Here is a 16,854-nt window from a genome sequence, read left to right on the forward strand (position 1 = left end):
ATTGGTTAAGCAGTTTATTCTTAACTTGCTTCTTTTCAGTCTGTGCAAATTTAATGAGTAACACAAATTTGCATGTTATAAAATCAATTGTTAATAAGGAGCTATAATGTGTGTATATTCCACCATGCATTTATTTCTTAGAGTTTCTGCAAAATATTCCAACCACTTTATACCTGGTCCTGAATTTTGCTCCTTTAAAAACAAACAAACAAACAGCCTGAGGACATAGTGTGAAAATTACTAAGGGTCTGATGGAGGCTGCTGATACGCCATATTAAGCATTTCTAACTTTGTTTTAATTGAACTTAGTTTTTGAAATCTACTATTTGTTTATTGGGACCTTCACTTTTATTTTTTATTCCTATTTATTTTCTAAAGTATGTCAGGAGTTGTTCTGGCCCACTGCTTGCTTTTGTAAATAAGTTTGTGGGTTGTTTTTTTTTTTGAAATCAGCATTTGTTTACATATGACTGTGGCTGCTTTCACACTGCAACGACAAAATTGAATAGTCATGGCACATACTATAAAGCCCACAGAACCTAAAATATCTATTGTCTGGCCCTTTATACAAAAAGTGTGCTAAACTCCAAACTAAGTGCATAACATATATAAGTATTCCAAGTGTCATTGCTAGATAAACATGTGGAAATAGTCATTCATCAGCTAAGTAATGAAGTCTAACTGTGCTAAAGTTGTTTTAGGGATATTAATGTTTTATGTTTGGAGTTTAAGATTGTAAAAGAAGTGAAATGCAAAAACCACACCCTGGTTCTTTAAAGTGAGGCAAAGGAATGGAAAGGAATGGAACTCGACTCTTTGCATGCTCAAGCAGTGTTAAATCACCAGAGACACTGACCATATTTCCCATACTTCATGCAACACATCAGGATGAATTGGGTAGACAAATTCTTATTTATGGTGAAAGAATGTTTTCAGCTATGGCAATGAGAGAAGTGATAATAGAAATCTTAGTTAACTCACCCTCTAACCCACATGTGTCAAACACAAGGCCCGCGGGCCAAATCCCTCCCGCCAGGCCTTGCAATGTGGCCCGCACCACGCTGTCATCACTGCACTCCGCTGCGTTTCCATCACAATGACAGTTTATGACTGTTCAGTAAACCATTCGGCCCGCAATTTAGGCTGGATTTTAGATTTTGGCCCCTTCTCTGATTGAGTTCGACACCCCTGCCTATGGGATACAGGACACAGGTCCTTGGGAACAAAATGCAGGCCAATCACAAAGCCCTTCAGAATCACCATCTCAGTCTAGCTCAATTCAGAAATAGTCATTCTTCAAGTAGCTTATCCCCTAGAGCTGTGGTTGGCAAACTGCACCTCTCGAGCCACATGCGGCTCTTTGGCCCCTTGAGTGCGGCTCTTTCACAAAATACCACCGGCTGGGCCAGTCTATTTTGAAGAAGTAGCGTTAGAAGAAGTTTAAGTTTAAAAAATGTGGCTCTCAAAAGAAATGTCAATCGTTGTCCTGTTGATATTCGGCTCTGTGGACTAAGGAGTTTGCCGACCACTGCACTATAGTTCTTCTGGGGGACTTCCCGGGGCACTGTGCACCAGATATACATGGTTAACCACGTTCTGTCTTAAATGAACTTCTGTGGGGCACATATTGCGTGTCAGGTTCAGGACACACAGCTGAAGAAAACTTACTCTTTGCCTTCTAGCTGCTTACTGTCCACCAGGGAGAGAGAATTGTAGGAAGGTACATTCAGTGCCAGTTCTGTGGGGGTGGGGCAACAGACAAAGATGGAAAGTTAGATTGAAGGCAAATAATGGAGGAATTTAAGCAGCTTTTCTTAGAGGGACACTCTGGTAGCAATATACTCACCTTTGTGATGCAGGGGTTTGAGGAAATAGGAATAATTAAAGCAACGCAGGAATGTGCCTAGACCAGGAATTGAACCATGATCTCCTGGTTCATTGGCTGACACTCAGCCACTAAGCCACACTGGCCAGGCTCAAACCATATATCCTTATAGACACATTTGGAATCATGTTTATGCACAAAATGGGGAAAAAGGTCAGTGTGGAAGGCAGGATAATGTGTCCACAAAGACCTTCATATCTTAATCCCCTATATGACAAAGGGGAGTTAAGATGTCAGATACACTGAAGGTTGTTCATCAGTTTATCTTAAAATAGGAAGATTATTCTGGATTATCTAAGTGAGGACTTCCATATTTAAGGACCCCAATTGCAGAGTCCTTAAATATGGAAGAGGAAGGCAGAGGAACCATGTCAGAGTAATGCCATGTGAGGAAGACTTTGCCAGCCATTGCTGGCGTTGAAGATGGAAGGGGCCTCAAGTCAAGGGTGTGGAAACCTCTAGAAGTTGGAATAGGCAAGAGGATGGATTCTCCCCTGGAGCCTCCAAAAAGGTGTGCAACCCTACCCACACCTTGATTTTAACCCAGAAAGACCCATTTCAGACTTTTGACCCCCCGAACTATCAGGTAATACATTTTTGTTGTTTTCAACTACTTTGTAGTAATTTGTTATAGCAGTAATAGAGAACTAATGCAGCCAGTATTAAAAGGCATACAGGAAATGAACACTCCTCTCTTAAATTGTTGCACATGACCAGGTTACAGGCTCGATCGCCAGTAGGGGGCATGCGGGAGGCAGTCTGTCAATGATTCTCTGTCATCATTGATGTTCCTCTCTCTCCCTCTCCCTTCCTTTCTGAAATCAATAAAAATTTATTTTTAAAAATTACTAATGAACAGGTAATGCATTACTACTTAGTGCCTTCAGGTGAGTCTTTTATGAAGTATTTTCCCTCTCCAGAGAAAGTAAAACCACATTGGCTCAAATAACTGTTGATACTTGGGTTAGTCCAGCATCGTCATTTTAGGACAAGTTGTTAAATGAGCTGGAACACAGAAAAAAATAATGTTGTGTTGGCTGCAGGGGCAGAAAATTTGTACAGTATAACAGAATGGTGGCACCAAAACTTTCTCAGAATTTTTCAGTAAATCTGTACTTGGTTCTAGCAATGTTTGTGTTGGGTGGTTACAAGAAGAAACCGCTGAAGGTAAAGTAACTGTCATTTAAAAACCTCAAAGCACATAAAATTGGAGACTTTGCATCGGGGCTCAATTTAACTTTATAAAGACCTCTGTGTTAACATGTTTACACATGGTATTTGCTGTTATTAGTAGTCAAACATGTTTGGAAGTTGAGAATATTTTCCTTCTGTTTTCGGCATCTTTATAATGGATCATGAACTTATAACATATTAGGTCCCCAGCAAGAGAAAAGAACCCTGTAGCATATCCCACAGTAAATTTCTCTCAAATTTTAATTTTTCTATTTATAGAACATTGGGGCAATGCATGTCATTGAAAAAATGACTGAGGTTAAAACAACAACAACAACACTAGGTCTTTTGTTGTTATTGTTTGTATGAGGTTGTTTTTAGATCACTTGGAAAAGTTAACCAAATACTTCTCTGCTGCTTAAAGGTCTTTTACTTAATAAATATAATGTTGTTCCATTGACATAGCACCCTACACTATGTTTTGAAGGGGAAAATGCTCTCAGTGCCCATACTGCTCCATCTCTATCAGTCAGGGATGTTTGGTGCCAAATAAAAGAAACTGACTCTGGCCAATTTAAGCAAAAAAAATGTATTTACTGTAGGTAATGAAGTAGCTCATAAAATTAAAGTTAAAAAATTAAACTTTGAAAAGGATGGGATTCTGGGAACATCCTGGATATAGTGACCTTTTTTTTTTTTAGGGCATGACTTTGGAATGAAATGACTGGACCTATTTTTCATCCTTCTATTTTTGGACAGATTCTTGGGCGAGTCAGCCTGACCTCCTTACCCCTGAGCAGGGGAGGATGGCGGATTGATAGCATAGCCAGGGCCCCATGCAGTGCAAAGGGAGTGTTGTTTTTTGGAAGAAAACCAAGGTGCTGCTAGGAAGGGAAGCCAGGAGGTGATTATGGGGAGTGGAGAGCAGAGGATCTGCATTTCAGTATCCCTGTGTGAAAAGCAGTGTTTCAAGAAGTTAATGGAATATTTCATTGGAAGCAAACCTTTGCCGTAGGTTGTCACTTGTCAAATCAGCAAGATTTCAGTTGAGTTAACGTTAAAGAAAGGAAAGAAGAAGGGGGGAAGGTAGAAAGGAAGGAAGGAGGAAAGGAAGGAAGGAAGGAAGGAAGGAAGGAAGGAAAGGAAAGGAAAGGAAAGGAAAGGAAAGGAAAGGAAAGGAAAGGAAAGGAAAGGAAAGGAAAGGAAAGGAAAGGAAAGGAAAGGAAAGGAAAGGAAAGGAAAGGAAAGGAAAGGAAAGGAAAGGAAAGGAAAGGAAAGGAAAAAAGGAAGGAAGGGCAGAGAATTAGTCCTTTTAATAGTCATATTATGAAATAAAATTTCCAAAGTAGCTGATAACACTGAAGCTGCAATGTAAACACATAAACATTCCTTTTCTGTCCACAAGATTTGATTTCTAGGAGAATTATTGCAGTGAAATTCTTTGGGTTTAAAGAAAATCTTCCCCTTTTTTAAGCTTAATCCTAGAGAAGAAGCCTAATCCTAGAGAAGAAGACATCCAAGGGACCCTCCTTGGTCTTTCTCCTCAAACCCCCTCTGGGATGAAGTGCATATATTCACAAATGTTATATTTGGCCCAATCCCACACAGGAAGTCTGACTTCACTATACAAAGAATGAGTTTGTAAGCTTGCTCTTGGTTCTTGGTGTGGGCCAGATATCCAGCTTTACACTTGATTTTTGTCTTTTTAAAAAGCTTAGGCCTTTGAGTCAAGTTCATGCAAGTTTATAATTATTACTGCAATTAAGTGTATGTATAGAAGCTTTGTGCTCGCAAAAAGAAAAATTGTGGGTCTGGTATTAAATATTCGTAAATTTTTGTTCCATGAGATAAGAACAATTATTTCTCCAATGGACTTACAGTGTTGCTGTCAATCTTTTGCCTTGGCTTTGGCACGAGCCCCAGTGCCTCCCACACAGGGAAGAAGGAGCAAACTTGAATTTCATAAATCTGATCCATGCTTCCCTCTTTCATAACTAGCATTTCTTATTTTCAGTGTTTTCCCCTAAAGGCAAAACAATAAAGGAAATGTGAACATTGTGTCTAAGATTTTCTATTTATTTATTCTTAATTTTTATTTATTTTTTGTTAATCCTCATCCAAGGATATTTTTCCATTGATTTTTAGGGAGAGTGGAAGAGAGAGGGAAAGACAGAGAGAAACATCTATGTGAGAGAAACACATCAATTGGTTGCCTCTTGTATGATCCCTGACCAGGGCCCAGATGGGAGAGGGGAAGGGAAATAAGTCTACAACTGAGGTACATGCCCAGGTTTGACTGGAATCAAACCTGGGATCCTATTTTGGTCCACAGGCTGATGCTCTATTCACTGAACCAAACCAGCTAGGGCTCCAACATTTTCTTTTAATGATTATGAGAGCATTTATGCTTATATAGGCAATAGATGTGGTCCCTGGATAAAAGAACATGCTAGTATTGCTATTTGCTAGCAGTTGTAATGGGACTGTAGGCATATGAGTCATTTGTAAATTGTTTAAAGGGTTGAATATTGATGGATTTGGATATTAAGGAAGCTTTTGCTTCCCAATTCATTTCCTGAGTAGTTTGGTGAAAGCCAGTGCCACTCCTGGTTCTGAAGCACCATCTATGTTGTCCAAGCATGCTCAGGACATAAATTGAGGTAGCAATGTATTTTTTTGTGAGAATTAAATGAACTTCTTAGATCACCTATAATATGATGTTATCCTCATTACGTTCTCATTAGGTTCAGAAGGTTAGCTATAAACTACTGACTATAAACTCCTTTAAAGAACTGCAACCTGGGTAGAAAGGCTATAAAGATTTCTAATCTTTAATCTAGGAATCATGAATGTTGTTAACTTCTTTGCCCTCTGTGAGATGTCAGCACATGAGGAGTGCTGACAGAATTGGTTGACCCTCTTAGAGCCGCCTGGACTGCAGCCTCCATCCTGCTATTTATCCTTTTCCATCTGATGGCTACCAGGTCCTCCAGCTTTCTTTCATCAGTGTATTCATGCAAAATTTTGCAATAATCTTGGCCTATGATAGCTATCGGCCCACTGAAACGATATGGCTCGGAAACTGGATATGTTGTTTAAATGTTTACTTTTACTCTTCTTCCATAAGTAATAAGAACCTATCTATAAATAGATTTTTTTCTCCCCAAGTTTCAGACTAAGCAAAATAACAGTTTCTCTGTTCATCCAAACGTTCACATTAACCACCTTCCTCTTCTGTTTCAAAGCCATTGTTCTTATGACGAACTCATATTTTCCCACAATCCAGAGAAATGTAAACTCTTCCATTCATGTCAAATTGAGATTGGGAATCCAATGTTTTTGTTTTGCATGGCTGGCCTTCTCTACTGAGAAGTTGAAAAGGGCAATAAGAAAGATAATGGTGCTCTTAAGATTGTGTCCTTCTGTGCTTACTGCTTTCAGATGAGTGGATAGTTTGTAGGAGAATGAATTACTCATACATCTATCTCAGGGAAGGGTGACTTCTTAATATGGATCTCTTCCCAAAGAAACAGCATTTTTTTGGGGGTCAGAGATTGTCGTTCACCAGTATGTGAACTTGGGCAAGTCCCTTTGTTTCTCCTTGGTTTCCTTATATATAAATTGAGGTAGCAATGTATTTTTGTGTGAGAATTAAATGAACTTCTTAGATCACCTATCATATGATGTAATGGGGAAGAGAAGTCAACATTTATCAACCATCTATTATAATGTGTTATATACATTGCCATTTTAATGTCATCTATCATGGGCAGAAAGTATTGCTGGCACCTTAAAAAAAAATAAGGCTTTTGGAGAAATGGTCACTAGCTCCAGGTTATCTATTGGGGTAATAAGTGACAGAACTGGAAATCACACAATGTTCAAACTGCATACATGCTGTTAGGGAGTGAATAGGAAGGCTGGGTGAAAAAGATGAAGAGGTTAAGCAAAAAAAAACATAAAAATTCATAAACACAGCTGAAACTGGTTTGGTTTAGTGGATAGAGCCTGTGGTCTGAGAGGTCCCAGGTTCGATTCTGGTCAAAGGCATTGGTTGTGGGCACATCCTCAGTAAGGGGTGTGCAGGAGGCAGCTGGCCTATGTTCCTCTCTCATCGATGTTTCTAGCTCTCTATCCCTCTCTCTTCCTCTCTGTAAAAATCAATAAAATATATTAAAAAAAATAAAATAAAATTCATAAACACAGACAACAGTATGGTGATAAGTAGTGAGAAAAGGGGGGTGGGGAGGTAGAAGAAGGTAAAGGAGGGATAAATGGTGATGGAAGAAGACTTGATTTCATTTGGGGTGATGAACACATGATACAATATATAGATGATGTACTACAGAATTGTACACCTAAAATCTAAATAATTTTATTAGCCTATGTCACTCCAATAAATTCAATAAAAAAGAAGAGCGTTTGCTTCGTTTTCTCACTCTCTGTTTCCTAAAGTGAGAAAGTAAGGCTGGGCATAAAAGTGGGTAATAAGTGCTAAATTTTCCTGTTAAGCATTAGCCTTTTTTTCTTTTGACAAACCAATGTAGATATTATGTAATTTATTTTTTAAATTCTGCAACATTGATATCACATTCCAAAAATATGTTTTGAAGTTTGAAATATAGAGCTGCCCATTTTGTGAGCTATCAGAACAGATGAAATATACTGGGATGATTCATGACCATGTGCTATGTATCATTCAGAAAGGTATAAGTCAGCTACACGTGAAGGATAAATCAGTTTATAAAACATAATTATCTTGTATTTGGTCTTTTTAAAAAAAATTTGATTCTTAACAATTTTTCTCTCAAGTGGTTTTAAACGAAGATCTCATGACTATCCTATGTCCATAAGTCTTCTTAAATGATCCCATTATAACGAATATTGGCTTACTAAAGTGAAAAATCTAAAGGCATAAAACAGGTCCTACTAGAGTTAATTGACTAACACAGCTCACATGTTCCAAGAAGAAAAATTCATCTTTGTTACATAGTGAAAGCATTTTACAAGATTGGCTTCAATTTTTAAACTAGATTAGAGTATTAAAGTCTAACCCTAAGTTATAGTTCTTTGCCATGAGGTCTGGACTGTTTTACAAATGCTCATCTCTTGAGTAAGAAACAAATGCTCTTAGGTTTGTGTTGTTTTGCAAATAGATTAATTCATTAATGGGGCTGTTGAAAGAGCACATTTTGAGGCTAAAGAAGTCTTATGTACTTTGAATATAATACTTTTACTTTTCAGTTTACCTTAAATGGTGGTTTAAATGTTTCAACATTTAATCATTTTCTTGTTTTTCCTTTACAGTGGCTCCACCCACACGATTAAGATATAATGTGTTATCTCATGATAGTATACAGATTTCATGGAAGGCTCCAAGAGGGAAATTTGGTGGATACAAACTTCTTGTGACTCCAGCCTCAGGTAAAAAATATCAACTGTATTTTCTAGAGTATAGCAATCTGTACACATGGGTAACTAAAATGTATAGTGCTGAATGTTGCTTTAAAAGCATCTGAAAGTATTTTTTATTAATTTAATATTTGAGCTTGACATCTTACCTTTTAATTAAGAAAGTAATATTCCCAAAGTTAAAAGAAGGACAATTGGGCTCTCCCTAGTTATCTTCAGGTGAAATTTCCAGGCTGTCAAAAATTCTTCTCATGTCTGTTTCAACATACATTGAATACTTTTGATCTAAAAACACTTAAAAAAATACTATTCATCTGGCCCAGCAAGTTTTGCTTAGTGGTTAGAGCATTGGCCATTAGAATGAAGGATCTCTCATTCAATTCTGGTCAAGGGCATGTACCTTAGTTGCAGGCTGGAGCCCCAGCCCCAGTTGGGGTGCAAGCAGAAAACAACCATTCAATGTGTCTTTCTCATATTGGTGTTTCTTTCTCTCCCCCTCCCTTTCACTCTCTCTACAAGTCAATGGAAAAAAAAATGTCCTTGGGTAAGAATTGACAAAAATAAAATAAAATAAAATAAAATAAAATAAAATAAAATAAAATAAAATACTCTGTATCTGAGGGCCAACAGTTGTGACTAGCTGAGTATATTGTAATTAATTAACTTGATAGAATGTATTAAGCAATTATAAATTAAAATTACATAAGCTAAGTAGATATAAAAATAAGTTAAAGCAGGAAAAGCAAACTTAAATTTATTGATCTTGAAGATAATAGTTATGTAAAAGATGCTCTTTCATATACCTATCAGCTCTCATTTTTTCTAGGATCCATTTTTATAAAATATATTATTATTTATTTCAGAGAGGAAGGGAGAGGGAGAGACAGATAGAAATATCAATGATGAGAGAGAATCACGGATTGGCTGCCTCCTGCATACCCCCAACTGGGAATCGAGCCCACAACCTGGCCTTGGAATCATTCCTGGGATCCTTCAGTCTGCAGTCTGACACTCTATCCACTGAGCTAATCCAGCTAGGGCTAGGATCCATTTTCATATAGTATATAATAAATACTCAATAATGAGATATTTGTGTAATATATATATATATATATATATATATATATATATATATATATATATAATATTTTTTCCTTTATTGGCGATAAAGATGGTTATGTTAAGGTGGACTACTTTTCCATTGGAGACCTTTGCTCAACTCATTTAATCAGACAGACAGATGGTCTGTTGTTCCTAAGCCTGAACCTCTTACCTAAGAGCAGATTTAAAATTTCAACACACACCTGGCTTCCTGCTGTGTCACTAAAAAGTAACCTTCTTTTAATTAACAAATATTATACATAGGCTTCTTGAAATGACTTTGGGTTTAGTGCTACCAGATGGCAGCTTTCTCTATGTCGGCCAACAAAGTGACTCAGTTGCAGAAAGCAATATTTTCTTCTCAAACTCTGTTTGGTTCAGAGTTTTCATTTTGGAACATAGCCCAATTTTGAAATAACTCTGACTTTAAAAATTATAGTTTGTTTTCTAAATTAAGCCATTCTGGGAAATTTCGGTGTAAGTGATTCTTGAACATTGGAATGACTCTAAAGGTCAAAATATAAATTGCTAATATGTGGTACCGCTGAGAATTTCCCATGTCCAACCTGGAAGGTAAACTTTTCACTCAGGTCATCAATGTGTTAACTTTTCCTGATTAATTGCTGATCATACCAAACTATGAAGCACCCCAAGCAGGTGCTACTGAGGAACCATAGATCACCAACTGGTGCTCACACACCTCCAGTGACAAAATAAAAGTTGAGGATGAAAGCAAATTATTTCTGCATGAATACTGGGATTGTTTTCCTCAGCGACCTAATGTCCTTCCTGCAGTGGCCCAATTCAGTAAGATAGCCTTGACACTCTGGTATCTACTTGATCAAACAAAAAATAAATTGAATAAGTAAAAAGGGTAGCAAGGCCCTACCTCAAGAGACTTCGCAAGAGCCTCCCTCTTGCATCTTGGCCACCAACATGCCTTCCAGACCCAAAAACTTCAGGGCCACATGAGCCACGGCCACGACCACATTGGCAAGCACAGGGAAGTACCAGGGGGGCTGAGGTAATGCTGGTGGCTTGCATCATCACAGGATCACCTTGGACAGTTAGCACCCAGGTTACTTTGGGAAAGTTGGTATGAGACATTACCACTTAAAGAAGAACCAGAGCTTTTGCCCAACTGTCAACCTTGATAAACTGTGGACCCTGGTCATTGAGCAGACACTAGGAAATGCTGCCAGAAGCAAGACTGGAGCTGCTCCTTCATTGATGTGGTGCGATCGGGCTACTATACAGTTCTGGAGAAGAGAAAGCTCGCAAAGCAGCCTGCCATTGTGAAGGCCAAATTCTTCAGCAGAAGAGCTGAGGAGACGAGTGAGGGTGTTGGTGGGGCCTGTGTCCTGTTAGGTTGAAGCTATATGTAAGGAAATTCATTAAAATGTCCACAAAAAAATAAAAAAATAAAAAAAAGGGTAGTAAGTACATCTAGTTATAAAGTGTTTGTGGACATTTAGCACTGCAAGACATGTTCCAAGTATTGTTTATACTAATTTCTCCTAAAGTGTATTCCATGGTACCCTGCAGGATGCTAATAGCTATTATACAACGGAATAGTTTAATGGTCAAATAAATTTGAGGAGTGATATTTTAAACAGAGTTTAGAGCTTTTTTATTGCAGAATTCTCAAAGCCTTGAAAAGAATGCACCCTAAGCCTCTCAGAAAGGGATTCCAATACACAGTTTTCTAAGATAAATTTTTTTTGTTGTAGATGAGTTTTGATTACTAGAAGTTCATAAAACCAAAATTTAACATCTCGGACACAAATGCATTTAAGGAAATGGGTTTTGACAAGAGAAAGGCTCAGTTCTGCCTTCGTGTAGTAGGAGACATGGATGATAGTAGCATGGCATTTCAGATTTAATGTCATTAATTTTTATTAGAATTCTAGAGGCCCAGTGCACAAATTTTTAAAAAATATATTTTATTGATTTTACACAGAGAGGAATTGAGAGGGACAGAGAGTTAGAAACATCGATGAGAGAATCATCGATCAGCTGCCTCTTGCACACCCCCTACTGGCGATGTGCCCACAACCAAGGTACATGCCCTTGACCGGAATCGAACCCGGGACCTTTCAGTCCCCAAGCCGACGCTCTATCCACTGAGCCAAACCGGTCCCGGCCCAGTGCACAAAATTTGTGCACGAGGTGGAGGTGTGCCCCTCAGCCCGGCCTGCACCCTCTTGCAATCTGGGATCCCTCAGGGGATGTCCGACTGCTGGTTTAGGCCCAATTCCTGCCCACTTGATTGCCCCTAAATGCTCACCTGCCTGCCTGCCTGCCTGCCTGATCACCCCTAACCACTTCTACCTGCCTGCCTTGATCTCCCCTAACCACTCTGACTGCCTACCTGATTGTCCCTAACTGCTCACCTGCCTGATTGCTCCTAACGGGCTCTGCTTTGGCCCCCACTGCCGTGGCTTCATCTGCAAGGGTGTCCAGAAGGTTGTTCGGCTGTTCAGTCTAATAAGCATGTTATGCTTTTATTATTGTAGATGATTAAAACATATTATAATCTATGCTATGCTTTATTAAGCCATCAAATTTCAGGCTATTTTTTTGCTGCTACTTCTCACCCCCCCCCCCCCCCCCTGCTACTTCTAAAGAGGCAGATGCTTTAAATTAATTTCCCTTTTCTCAGCCATAATAAATGCTGAAATTTTTAAATTTTGAATAGAATATTGCTATTTAATCTATAGCATTTTTAGGAAAGCCTTAGATGTCAGTCTAATTTGATGGAAAGATAACGGGGGCTTGAAATCTTTTCATGCACCAGGTTTTTAAGTAGCCAGGTAATGAGTGGTTCCTTCAACATCCTAAGCCAGTGATGCTCAGATTTAAGGTAATTAAATTGCTAGTGCTTCAAGGATGCTTTGACTCATATTAGAAAGGCCATAGAAAAAATACCAGTGTAGATATTACATTCAGTCTGCCCATATTTCCCCTTTCACTTTTACTAGTAAGTGAAATTCTTTCCTTGAAGAGTATATCTGATGTTGACGGCTTCCTGTCTTCTAATCTGGTACTATGGTTTTCCCTAGTGTAAAAAAGCAATAGGGTGTTATGATGACAAATTTTTATGAATGTGTTTTTATTGAATTTAGACAACTGAAACCTGTGCTTAAGTTTTCTAATGCAAAGAGCACAACTGAAAATGAAAATGAAAAGCATATTAAAATTAAATGCTATGCACATACATACTATGATATATTTTAAAAAATATTTCCCCTTTTAAAAATCTTGATGGTTAATAAAATCTCTTAATGTACACAGTTAACCTACTTTTTAGAACTGATTTATCTTTCTGTTTTATTATAGGTGGAAAAACTAATCAGTTGAATCTCCAGAACACTGCAACAAAAGCAATAATTCAAGGTCTTATGCCAGACCAGAATTATACAGTTCAACTTATTGCACACAATAAAGACAAAGAAAGCAAGCCAGCCCAAGGTCAATTCAGAAGTAAGTATCCACAGGTCTTACAGTGCCACCATGGGATCTGTCCCAGCTCTGAGTTTGAATCTGCGGTAAATTTTGGAGCAGGTTACAATTCTAAATTGTTTAGATTTGAAGAGATCTTAAAAGACATTCTACACATTTGAAGAGATCTTAAAAGACATTCTTAAAAGCTCCTTCTACCACTATTACTCTTCTTCTGCCTCTTGCTTCATCCATTCACTGTCCTTTAAGTTTTCAAATGCTATCTATGACAATGTCTGCGGAGCCTTACCCAGACATCTTATCTACCTTGCATAGAACAGATGCTCAATAAATATTTAACAAATGACTGAATGGATGATGCCTACACCTCCTCTATAGTATCCCTAGTAAGTGCCAATTCACTCTATGTAAAAACAATTTTTACAACAAGGAATGTAATCCTTTCCAATAACTACTCAGTTGACATTTATGTTGGCTAGGTCCCGTGATAAACAGATTTGTGAACAAATGCAACATAGTAAGTCTTAGAGAGAGATTCAGGACTCTATGAAAGGTGGTTTTCTCTCTGCCCCAGTAATGGGCTGGGAAGAGAGTATAGCTTCATATTTGAACTAGTTTCTAAAGTAGTAAGTTGTGTAAACAGAGAAAGGGTGGGGCATGCAGAGACATTCTAAAACAGGGCAGAAAGCTCTGGGGCAATCCAATCTGTGTGGATACCATTTCATTAGAAAGCTTTCCCTTAAATTGAATTCAAAACTTGTTCACACAGGCCCTAATGCTTCTGCCTTTCAGGAGATATTCATTCATTCATTTTTTTTTTTTTAATTTAAAAATGGATATTGCTTGTCTACTAAGTGTAAGCCCCTATTCTGGGCACTGGGACATGACAAATTTCTGTCCCTATGGACCTTATATTCTAGTGACTGGAGACTACACCAACTTCTTTTTGGAGGTGTCATTTCAAATGTTGAGGTCACAGCTTTGCATATCATGAATGCAAACGGAAGAGGTGCATCCTGGTTAACTTTCTGGGTAACTTCATTGTTAAGATAGATTTTTAAAAGAATCCAATTGATTACTAAGAACAATTTTAAACATTAAAAAAAATTAGCAGAATAATAGTACACTGAACCCCTAAGTATCCATCACTCATTTCAGCAATTAGCCATTCATGGCCAATCTAGTTTCATCTTTTGCCCCACCCCTCATATTATTTTGAAGCAAATCTTAACCATCATTTCCCATAACAATAGCTTTTTAAATCTTGCCACTGGGTTTAAATGCAAGATTGGAAAGCCCTGGGTTCTAGAACTTTGTGTGCTGCAGTTTATCTGATTTTTGATCTCTCCCTCTCTTTTTTTTCTTTCTCTTCTAATGAATGTTTTAAGAGACATATTTTGTGATTTTTTTTTAATTCAAAAAACTCCACAACTTTTGTTAACTTGCTATCTCTTGAAACTTCTGAACAAAGATGATTGGTAAGTCTTTTCTGTCAGGAGGGCATACAAACGTTTGAAATTTTACATTGTTTTGAAATTTGCATGGTCTGGAAGCCCAGAGGAAGTTTTTTAATGTTATTTTCAATATAAAACAGCTTTCTGTCTCAGTTTGTTGGCACTGTGCCTCCGTTTCTGGCCTCTGACATTCCTACATGAATAAGCAAAATAACTTGTCTTAAAGTTTGTGAGAAGCAGTAAAAGGGACGAGGAAAATGATCATTTTACAATAGTCTGAAGTATTGTGATTACTGATTTCACATATTTCACTGACTGGGAACCCTAAGAAACACAGGTGGCCTTTAAAAGGTTTCCCAATAGCTATTTACTCTAAACACTTAAAAGAATATGCCTTTGTTTTCAGCTCACTTAGCTCTGCTGAAATTATCTTAGTGAAACAGTCTAACTGGTTCATTGGATAAATTATATGTAAGCTTATATTTTTTAGCTATGTTATTTTTATTGGCAGGAGAGAGAGATTAGCTCTGCCCAAATAATTGTTTGTAAGAATGAGATTACAATAACTTTGGATGGCTTCCTTTTCTATATTTCATTTCAGTTACATTTTTGCTCCCTGTGAGATGGAACTGAAGCCTGTTTTCCCTCCCCTGGAAAATTTTCCTGGGTGGATCCAGGAAAATGATGATCCAGACAAATCCTGAGAATATAGGTTTGGAATTGTGTAGGGAATGGAATTCTTTCTAAGTCCATCTTATGAGACAGGGAAGCTTAAGAAGTAGTCTTTGTGGTTTGAAAACAAAAGGCGTGTCTGGTATGTGTATTTGACCAAGCAATTCAACCATGTCTAGCTTCAGTGTACTCATCTGCGAATGGGGGTGATGACAGGTGCCTGTTATCGTGTGGGTTAGCTCAGTTCAGCACAGAGTAAGGCGCACAGTAGCTACTATTATGATTTGCTTTGTTAGTCTGTTTTCTACTGACTCCCCGCCCCCCCGTGTGAGAGAGACAGCAGTTTCATGTTACATCTTATATGTGACCCAGTAGCCTAGTTCAAGATAACTGTTATTTTTTGCTTGTTCACTTATTGACTGGTCAATGATCCTATTTTAAAAAACTTTCTTTTCATCCCATTTTCCTCTTTGGAATGGTGTTTTGCTTATCTCTGCCTATAAAATCTTGCTCGTCTTTCAAAGTCTGTCTCAAATGTCATTTTTCCAGTGTTGTTTCTTGAGTCTTTGGAATTATTATTTCTCAATCCTAGTTGTACTTTCTGCACTGTTCAGCATAATTTTCCTCATATTAAAGTTGCAGATTTTTTTTTTATAGGGGATTTAAACAATTGGAGGCCAGGGCCTCTGTGTGGGTGGGATTGAAGATGTAGATTTGGAAATTATCCTAAGAAGGGTTAAGTTAAATTTGTGAGATGATAAAATTGTAGGTGTGGCATACAGAGATGCAAGGCAAATTTAGTATGTCATGTTTTAGGAATGGAAGCAGAAAAAAGACCCAAAGAATGATAATGTTAAGGAGGTTTCAGAGGAATGCAAAACATCCAAGGATAATGCCTTTGTAAACCCAAGGGAAAAAAGAATTTAAAGAATGGGGTATTCCATATAACCCAGCAGTTCCACATCTGGGTATCTATCTGAAGAAAAAAACAACAACACTAATTCTAAAAGATATATGCACCCCTATCTTCATTGCACTGCTAAACACACACACACACACACACACACACACACACACACACACACTGAAATACTACTCAGCCATAAAAAAGAAGGAAATCTTGCTATTTGGACAACATGGGTGGACTTAATGCTAAGTGAAATAAGTCAGACAGAGAAAGACAAATACCATATGATTTCATTTATATGTGCAATCTAAAAAACCACAAATGAACAAACAAAACAGACTCATAGATACAAAGAACAAGCTGGTGATTGCCAGTCAGGAGTGGATTGGGGGATGTGTGAAAAGGTGAAGGGGACTAAGAGGTACAAACTTCCTAGTTATAAATTAAATAAATCACAGGAATATTTTTGTATAACTAAGGGATATTGCCAATAGTATTGTCTTTTATTTATTTATTTATTTATTTATTTATTTATTTATTTATTTAGAGGGAGAGGGATAGAGAAATAGAAACATCAATGAAAGAGAAACATGGAGCCCACAACCCAGGCATGTACCCTGACCAGATATTGATCCCATGATCTCTGTTTATGGGTCAATGCTCAACCACTGAGTGATACAGGCTGGGCTCAAGTGTACTGTTTTTTAATATATCATTTGTATTGTGTGTTTGTGTTTACCACTCAAAGTCAAGTCTTCTCCTAGCACCATTAACCCCCCTATGACCCT

At 37.8% G+C, this 16,854-nt stretch overlaps 1 protein-coding gene and 1 pseudogene across 3 annotated transcripts in view; both read left to right on the forward strand.

Annotated features, from left to right (window-relative positions):
• Positions 1–16,854, forward strand: part of COL14A1 (collagen type XIV alpha 1 chain) — a 175,504-nt gene that overhangs the window by 13,985 nt on the left and 144,665 nt on the right. For all 3 annotated transcript variants that reach the window (XM_036436874.2, XM_036436876.2, XM_036436877.2), the window contains exons 3-4: positions 8,366–8,482; positions 12,911–13,054. In XM_036436874.2, coding sequence (XP_036292767.1) covers positions 8,366–8,482; positions 12,911–13,054 — 261 coding nt within the window. The remainder of the gene's footprint in view (positions 1–8,365; positions 8,483–12,910; positions 13,055–16,854) is intronic.
• On the forward strand, positions 10,352–10,944 carry LOC118718539 (annotated as a pseudogene).

Source organism: Pipistrellus kuhlii, unplaced genomic scaffold (assembly GCF_014108245.1).
Source record: "Pipistrellus kuhlii isolate mPipKuh1 unplaced genomic scaffold, mPipKuh1.p scaffold_m20_p_14, whole genome shotgun sequence".
In the NCBI taxonomy this organism is placed as follows: domain Eukaryota; kingdom Metazoa; phylum Chordata; class Mammalia; order Chiroptera; family Vespertilionidae; genus Pipistrellus; species Pipistrellus kuhlii.